This window comes from Oncorhynchus masou, unplaced genomic scaffold (genome assembly GCF_036934945.1).
Source record: "Oncorhynchus masou masou isolate Uvic2021 unplaced genomic scaffold, UVic_Omas_1.1 unplaced_scaffold_2611, whole genome shotgun sequence".
NCBI lineage: Eukaryota > Metazoa > Chordata > Actinopteri > Salmoniformes > Salmonidae > Oncorhynchus > Oncorhynchus masou.
The window spans coordinates 48,455-58,273 of NW_027009050.1; the positions used below are offsets into that span (position 1 = coordinate 48,455).

Sequence of the window (9,819 nt, forward strand, 5' to 3'; positions counted from 1 at the left end):
GAGATTCAATCACCATGAATGAGTGGCTTTGAGGCTGACTGTCAGCCTGGTTCAATAGAGGCCTCGTAGCATAGTGTGTGTGTGTGTGTTAGACATGAGAGGCTATAATAGGCAGTGGGTCTGACCCCGTTACAAAGAGAGGAGGGTCATTAAAACAATAATTACAGGGTTGTTAACGAATAAACAACAAACGGGTTTGGAAATGATGTGAAGGTCTCCAGCTGCAAATGCAGAAAGAGAGACAGATGGAGAGAGGAGGGGCAGGGGGGTAGAGAGAGACAGAGAGAGTGGGTGATGGAGGGAGAGAGGGATGGAGAGGAGAGAATAAAGGAGAGAGAGAGTGTGTGATGGAGGGAGAGAGGGATGGAGAGGAGAGAGTAAATGGAGAGAGAGTGGGTGATGGAGGGAGAGAGGGATGGAGAGGAGAGAGTAAATAGAGAGAGTGGGTGATGGAGGGAGAGAGGGATGGAGAGGAGAGAGTAAATGGAGAGAGAGTGGGTGATGGAGGGAGAGAGGGATGGAGAGGAGAGAGTAAATAGAGAGAGTGGGTGATGGAGGGAGAGAGGGATGGAGAGGAGAGAGTAAATAGAGAGTGGGTGATGGAGGGAGAGAGGGATGGAGAGGAGAGAGTAAAGGAGAGAGAGTGGGTGATAGAGGGAGAGAGGTGATGGAGAAAAGAGAGTAAAGGAGAGAGAGTGGGTGATAGAGGGAGAGAGGGATGGAGAGGAGAGAGTAAAGGAGAGAGAGTGGGTGATGGAGGGAGAGAGGGGATGGAGAAAAGAGAGTAAAGGAGAGAGAGTGGGTGATAGAGGGAGAGATGGATGGAAAGGTCCCCCATATGCAAAACTCTAGCAATCAGAATACTGTACAGAAATCAAACTTTAATACAAGTTATCATGTTCTCCTGCATAACTCAGACAATGTGAAGAATATACAGAACATTAATTATTGTAGATAACAGTTTCATCTTAATCTCCACCCCAATGTAAGGTGGATGTCTCACTGTCAGAGGCAGTATTTTTCACTTAGGGAATGTTGGGCCAAGTTCTAGAACATTGGGCCAAGTCCTAGAATCCATAGAAATATAATCTATATATCCTTTCTTGAGGCCATAGAAACAGAATATATTCAATGTAGTAGATATTTATGTGTTAGGCCAGATTCTATTCTGCAGGTTCTACAATGTTAGGCCAGGTTCTAGAATGTTCAGGTTCAAGATTGTCAGGCCAGATTCTAGAATGTTAGGCCAGGTTCTAGAATGTTAGGCCAGGTTCTAGAATGTTAGGCCAGATTCTGTATGGTCTGTAGTCTGTCTTGGTAGAGAGCGTGGAACAGCTGGGCTAGACTCAGAAAGGGAGCTTCACAGTTCTCCATCTCCTTCTGCAATACAGATGCCATGCACACACACATACACACAGAATGAGAGACATTTTAATCATCGCTTTGTTAGAGGGTATACTGTTTTTGGACTTGGTGTTGGCACTTTGGCTCCAGAAGCCTATGAGCTTGTCTGTTGTGTCCAGGTGTGGGTGCACTCACAGCGGACGTCTCGTGGTACTGCAGCCCCTGGCTTTGGGCCCACTCCTGGGCTACCGAGGTCTCCACCTCCTTCCGCGAGGACAGGTCCGACTTGTTACCCACCAACACACCTGAACGTCACAACAACACACACACACACACACACACACACACACACACACACACACACACACACACACACACACACACACACACACACACACACACACACACACACACACACACACACACACACACACACACACACACACGGAGCACTAAGATCAAGTACCTCCAGATACAGGGGGTCAGAGCTGAGGTGTGTGGTACCTGGGATGTGCAGACCCTGGCAGTGGGCCCTGACCCTCTCCAGCCAGCGACCACAGTTACTGAATGACAGCTCACTGCTCACGTCAAACACCAGACACAACACAGACGGCTGGCCCCACTGTAGAGGGATAGAGGGAGGGATGGAGAGAGGGGGTGAGAGAGGGCGAAAGAAGGGGGAGTGAAAGAGAGAGCGATCGAGAGGCGGTGATGGAGGGTGAAAGAGGGGTGTGGAAACATTGAATATTGCATCCATTTAACATTCATCAAAAGAGAGAGGAAGAGAGAGGTATGAGAGAGGGAAGAGAGTTGTGAAGAGAGAGGGAAGAGAGATGTGAAGAGAGAGGGAAGAGAGATGTGAATAGAGAGGTATGAGAGAGGGAAGAGAGATGTGAAGAGACAGGGATGAGAGAGGGAAGAGAGATGTGAAGAGAGAGGGATGAGAGAGGGAAGAGAGATGTGAAGAGAGAGGGATGAGAGAGGGAAGAGAGAGGGAAGAGAGATGTGAAGAGACAGGGATGAGAGAGGGAAGAGAGATGTGAAGAGAGAGGGATGAGAGAGGGAAGAGAGATGTGAAGAGACAGGGATGAGAGAGGGAAGAGAGATGTGAAGAGAGAGGGATGAGAGAGGGAAGAGAGATGTGAAGAGACAGGGATGAGAGAGGGAAGAGAGATGTGAAGAGAGAGGGATGAGAGAGGGAAGAGATGTGAAGAGAGGGGATGAGAGAGGGAAGAGAGATGTGAAGAGACAGGGATGAGAGAGGGAAGAGATGTGAAGAGAGAGGGATGAGAGAGGGAAGAGAGATGTGAAGAGACAGGGATGAGAGAGGGAAGAGAGATGTGAAGAGAGAGGGATGAGAGAGGGAAGAGAGATGTGAAGAGAGAGGGATGAGAAAGGGAAGAGAGATGTGAAGAGAGAGGGATGAGAGAGGGAAGAGGGAAAGTCGTGAATCCTTTGTAACTTAGAAGAGTAGATAAGTAGTGGGCCTCACCAACTTCTCACATGCTTCAACAAAGGTTTCCCTCCCGGCAGAGTCAAAGATGTACAGTTCCTGAGAGGGAGAGAGAAAGAGACAGAGAAATACTGTCAATCATCACAAAGTTATTTTCAGTATGAAACAACTCCAGATTGGTGGCTTCTGTAAAGAGCCTAGTTTCTAGCCAATATAGAGGGAGTGTGGGAGTCAGTCTAGGGAGCGTGTACTCACCACACTGTCGCTGGTCTCTGGGATGTTCACTGACTTCACAACCAGTTCCACTCCAGCCGTCTAGAAAACAACCACACAACAACCTAAGCCCAACCATCACACAACAGGCACAACACAACCCAAATCCAACCATCATCACGCAACAACCTACAACCAGCCATCATCACACAACCACAACGCAACCATTGTAAAATAACCACACAACAACGTAAACCCAATCATCACAAAACAACGTAAACCTACTTTGACACAGGAGGAGGAGGAAGAGTGGGTGGGTGTGTTTTAAGGCTGCACACCGCCCTAATTCTTATAGTTTAGGTGTTTTTTCTCCGCTTGCCTCCGACACACAACAAGCCTTGTCACTCAAGCAGCACTGCTCCTCCCCTCGCCGTTAGATTCACTATACATTCTGTTCTGTTGGGTCAAATCCAGTCAACAGATTGTTCCAAACAAGAACGATGCTGCTTTCCACTTTTCTTCTTAATATAAATCATTCTATTTCTAGGATCCCAACACTCCACCCAAGTGTTTTGATTTATACAGTGGATTGCGAAAGTGTATACCTCCCCCCACCCCCCACCCAACCACCCATCCAGCAATTACATCTGCAAGACTGTTGGGGTATGTCTCTATAAGCTTGGCACATCGAGCCACTGGGATTTTTGCCCATTCTTCAAGGCAAAACTGCTCCAGCTCCTTCAAGTTGGATGAGTTCCACTGGTGTACAGCAATATTTAAGTCATACCACAGATTCTCAATTGGATTGAGGTCTGGGCTTTGACTAGGCCATTCCAAGACATTTAAATGTTTCCCCTTAAACCACTCGTGTTGCTTTATCAGTATGCTTAGGGTCATTGTCCTGCTGGGTCCCAGTCTCAAACCTGAAACAGGTTTCCCTCAAGAATTTCTCTGTATTTAACACCATCCATCATTCCTTCAATTCTGACCAGTTTCCCACCCAGTCCCTGCCGATGAAAAACATCCTCACAGCATGATACTGCCACCACCATGCTTCACTGTGGGGATGTTGATCTCGGGGTGATGAGAGGTGTTGGGTTTGCGTTTTCCTTAATGCCACCCCAGGCGGTGTCAGAGGAAGGAAGGTGTCAGAGGAAGGCCCTAAAAATTGTCAAAGACCCCAGCCACCCCAGTCATAGACTGTTCTCTCTACTACCGCATGGCAAGCGGTACTGGAGTGCCAAGTCATGGACAAAAATGCTCCTCAAAATTTTTTACCCCCAAGCCATGAGACTCCTGAACAGGTAGGTAATCAAATGGCTACCCGGACTATTTGCATTGTGTGCCACCCCCCAACCCCTCTTTTTACGCTGCTGCTACGCTCTGTTTATCATATATACATAGTCACTTTAACTATACATTCATGTACATACTAACCCAATTGGGCCAACCAACCAGTGCTCCCGCACATTGGCTAACCGGGCTATCTGCATTGTGTCCTGCCAACCCCTTTTACACTACTACTACTCTCTGTTCATCATATATGCATAGTCACTTTAACCATATCTACATGTACATACTACCTCAATCAGCCTGACTAACCGGTGTCTGTATGTAGCCTCACTACTTTTATAGCCTTGCTATTGTATGTAGCCTCTACTTTTACTTTTATATTTATTTTATTTCTTTACTTAACGCCTTTTGTGTGCTATTGGTTAGAGCCTGTAAGTAAGCATTTCACTGTAAGGTCTATTGCATTCCTGGCCTTTGTATTCGGCGCACGTGACAAATAAACTTTGATTTGATTTGAGTATATCAGGAAGTGCATAAGGGATGTGGTTCCCACTGTGACAATTAAAACCTATCCAAACCAAAAACCATGGATAGATGGCAGCATTCGCACAAAACGGAAAGCGCGAAACACCGCATTTAACCATGGCAAGGTGACTGGGACATGGACGAGTACAAACAGTCCAGCTATGTTCTCTGTAAGGCAATGAAATAGGCAAAACAGTACTACAATCACACAGTACTACAATCAAACAGTACTACAATCACACAGTACTACAATCAAAAAGGCAAAACAGTACTACAATCACACAGTACTACAATCAAACAGTACTACAATCACACAGTACTACAATCACACAGTACTACAATCACACAGGCAAAACAGTACTACAATCACACAGTACTACAATCAAACAGTACTAGAATCAAACAATACTACAAACAGTCAAAACGGTACTACAATCACACAGTACTACGATCACACAGTACTACAATCAAACAGTACTACAATCAAACAATACTACAATCAAACAGTACTACAATCAAACAATACTACAATCAAACAGTACTACAATCAAACAGACAAAACAGTACTACAATCAAACAGGCAAAACAGTACGACAACCAAACAGGCAAAACAATACTACAATCAAACAGTCAAAACAATACTACAATCAAACAGGCAAAACAATACTACAATCAAACAGGCAAAACAGTACTACAATCACACAGTACTACAATCAAACAGGCAAAACAGTACTACAATCAAACAGGCAAAACAGTACTACAATCAAACAGACAAAACAGTACTACAATCAAACAGGCAAAACAATACTACAATCAAACAGTACTACAATCAAACAGACAAAACAGTACTACAATCAAACAGGCAAAACAGTACTACAATCACACAGTACTACAATCAAACAGGCAAAACAATACTACAATCAAACAGACAAAACAGTACTACAATCAAACAGGCAAAACAATACTACAATCAAACAGTACTACAATCAAACAGGCAAAACAATACTACAATCAAACAGGCAAAACAGTACTACAATCACACAGTACTACAATCAAACAGGCAAAACAGTACGACAATCAAACAGGCAAAACAGTACGACAATCAAACAGGCAAAACAGTACTACAATCACACAGTACTACAATCAAACAGGCAAAACAGTACGACAATCAAACAGGCAAAACAGTACGACAATCAAACAGGCAAAACAATACTACAAACAAACAGGCAAAACAGTACTACAATCACACAGTACTACAATCAAACAGGCAAAACAGTACTACCGTCAAACAGGCAAAACAGTACTACAATCAAACAGACAAAACAGTACTACAATCAAACAGGCAAAACAATACTACAATCAAACAGTACTACAATCAAACAGACAAAACAGTACTACAATCAAACAGGCATAACAGTACGACAATCAAACAGGCAAAACAATACTACAATCAAACAGGCAAAACAGTACTACAATCACACAGTACTACAATCAAACAGGCAAAACAGTACTACAATCACACAGTACTACAATCAAACAGGCAAAACAATACTACAATCAAACAGTACTACAATCACACAGTACTACAATCACACAGTACTACGATCAAACAGGCAAAACAGTACTACAATGAAACAGGCAAAACAGTACTACAATCAAACAGTACTACAATCAAACAGGCAAAACAGTACTACAATCAAGCAATACTACAATCAAACAGGCAAAACAGTACTACAATCAAACAGGCAAAACAGTACTACAATCAAACAATACTACAATCAAACAGGCAAAACAGTACTACAATCAAACAGTACTACAATCAAACAGGCAAAACAGTACTACAATCAAACAGGCAAAACAATACTACAATCAAACAGTACTACAATCAAACAGACAAAACAGTACTACAATCAAACAGGCATAACAGTACGACAATCAAACAGGCAAAACAATACTACAATCAAACAGGCAAAACAGTACTACAATCACACAGTACTACAATCAAACAGGCAAAACAGTACGACAATCAAACAGGCAAAACAATACTACAATCAAACAGGCAAAACAGTACTACAATCACACAGTACTACAATCACACAGTACTACGATCAAACAGGCAAAACAGTACTACAATGAAACAGGCAAAACAGTACTACAATCAAACAGTACTTCAATCAAACAGGCAAAACAGTACTACAATCAAGCAATACTACAATCAAACAGGCAAAACAGTACTACAATCAAACAGGCAAAACAGTACTACAATCAAACAATACTACAATCAAACAGGCAAAACAGTACTACAATCAAACAGTACTACAATCAAACAGGCAAAACAGTACTACAATCAAACAGGCAAAACAGTACTACAATCAAACAGGCAAAACAGTACTACAATCAAACAGTACTACAATCAAACAGTACTACTAAGCTATATGGAAATGTTTTAAGGTCATAACAAGGATCATTTTGATATTTGAATTTTAAGACCCCTTGAAGTTTCAAAAAAACATATATCAAGAAATGATAGAGCAAAACAACCGACATGTACCTGTACATCCAGCTGAAGTCGGAGGTTTACATACACTTTGGTTGGAGTCATTAAAACTCGTTTCTCAACCATTCCACACATTTCTTGTTAACAAACTATAGTTTTGGCAAGTCAGTTAGGACATCTACTTTGTGCATGACACAAGTAATAATGACACTGATAATTCACTTCATCAAAATTCCAGTGGGTCAGAAGATTACATACATTAAGTTCACTGTGTCTTTAAACAGCTTGGAAAATTCCAGAAAAGGATGTCATGAGGTGGAGGTGTATCTGTGGATGTATTTCAAGGCCTACCTTCAAACTCAGTGCCTCTGTGCTTAACATCATGTGGAAATCAAAAGAAATCAGCCAAGACCTCAGAAAAAACATTGTAGACCTCCACAAGTCTGGTTCATCCTTGGGAGCAATTTCCAAATGCCTGAAGGTACCACGTTCATCTGTACAAACAATAGTATGCAAGTATAAACACTATGGGACCACGCATCTGTCATACCACTCAGGAAGGAGACGCGTTCTGTCTCTTAGAGATGAACGTACTTTGGTGTGAAAAGTGTAAATCAATCCCAGAACAACAGCAAAGGGCCTTGTGAAGATGCTGGAGGAAACAGGTACAAAAGTATCTATATCCACAGCAAAACGAGTTCTCTATTGACATAACCTGAAAGGCCGCTCAGCAAGGAAGAAGCCACTGCTCCAAAACCAGCAGAAAAAAAACAGACTACGGTTTGCAACTACACATGGGGACAAAGATCGTACTTTTTGGAGAAATGTCCTCTGGTCTGATGAAACAAAAATAGAACTGTTTGGCCATAATGACCATCGTTATGTTTGGAGGAAAAAGGGGGATGCTTGCAAGCCGAAGACACCATCCCAACCGTGAAGCATGGGGTGGCAGCATCATGTTGTAGGGGTGTTTTGCTGCAGGAGGGTCTGGTGCACTTCCCAAAATAGATGGAATCATGAGGTTGGAAAATTATGTGGATATATATATATATTGAAGCAACATCTCAAAACATCAGTCAGGAAGTTAAAGTTTGGTTGCAAATGGGTCTTCCAAATGGACAACGACCCCAAACATACCTCCAAAGTTGTGGCAAAATGGCTTAAGGACAACAAAGTCAAGGTATATGAGTGGCCATCACAAAGCCCTGACCTCAAATCCTATTGAAAATTTGTCGGCAGAACTGAAAAAGCGTGCGCGAGCAAGGAGGCCTACAAACCTGACTCAGTTACACCAGCTCTGTCAGGAGGAATGGGCCAATGTATGTAAACTTCTGACTCTCTGGGAATGTGATGAAAGAAATAAAAGCATTCTCTCAACTATTATTCTGACATTTCACATTTTTTAAATAAAGTGTTGATCCTAACTGACCTAAGACAGGGAATTTTTTATTCTGATTACATTTACATTTAAGTCAAGAATTGTGAAAAACTGAGTTTAAATGTATTTGGCTAACATGTACAGTGCTTTGCGAAAGTATTATTTGAACTTTGCGACCTATTGCCACATTTCAGGCTTCAAACATAAAGATATAAAACTGTATTTTTTTGTGAAGAATCAACAACAAGTGGGACACAATCATGAAGTGGAACGACATTTATTGGATATTTCAAACTTTTTAACAAATCAAAAACTGAAAATTGGGCGTGCAAAATTATTCAGACCCCTTAAGTTAATACTTTGTAGCGCCACTTTTTGCTGCGATTACAGCTGTAAGTCGCTTGGGGTATAAGTCTCTATCAGTTTTGCACATCGAGAGACTGAAGTTTTTTCCCATTCCTCCTTGCAAAACAGCTCGAGCTCAGTGAGGTTGGATGGAGAGCATTTGTGAACAGCAGTTCAGTTCTTTCCACAGATTCTCGATTGGATTCAGGTCTGGACTTTGACTTGGCCATTCTAACACCTGGATATGTTTATTTTTGAACCATTCCATTGTAGATTTTGCTTCATGTTTTGGATCATTGTCTTGTTGGAAGACAAATCTCCGTCCCAGTCTCAGGTCTTTTGCAGACTCCATCAGGTTTTCTTCCAGAATGGTCCTGTATTTAGCTCCATCCATCTTCCCATCAATTTTAACCATCTTCCCTGTCCCTGCTGAAGAAAAGCAGGCCCAAACCATGATGCTGCCACCACCATGTTTGACAGTGGGGATGGTGTGTTCAGGGTTATGAGCTGTGTTGCTTTTACGCCAAACATAACATTTTGCATTGTTGCCAAAAGTTCAATTTTGGTTTCATCTGACCAGAGCACCTTCTTCCACATGTTTGGTGTGTCTCCCAGGTGGCTTGTGGCAAACTTTAAACAACACTTTTTATGGATATCTTTAAGAAATGGCTTTCTTCTTGCCACTCTTCCATAAAGGCCAGATTTGTGCAATATACGACTGATTGTTGTCCTATGGACAGTCTCCCACCTCAGCTGTTGATCTCTGCAGTT

The 9,819-nt window shown here is 42.4% G+C and overlaps 1 protein-coding gene across 1 annotated transcript; it reads right to left on the bottom strand.

The window, feature by feature from the left end:
• Positions 1 to 861: 861 nt before the first annotated feature.
• LOC135533716 (intraflagellar transport protein 27 homolog) lies at positions 862 to 3,112 on the bottom strand (the record flags this gene model as incomplete). The annotated part of the gene is made up of 5 exons (XM_064960978.1): positions 862 to 1,380; positions 1,540 to 1,649; positions 1,849 to 1,966; positions 2,837 to 2,896; positions 3,053 to 3,112. Coding segments are annotated over 5 exons (447 nt in total), but the record flags the coding sequence as incomplete, so codon positions are not given.
• Positions 3,113 to 9,819: the final 6,707 nt, after the last annotated feature.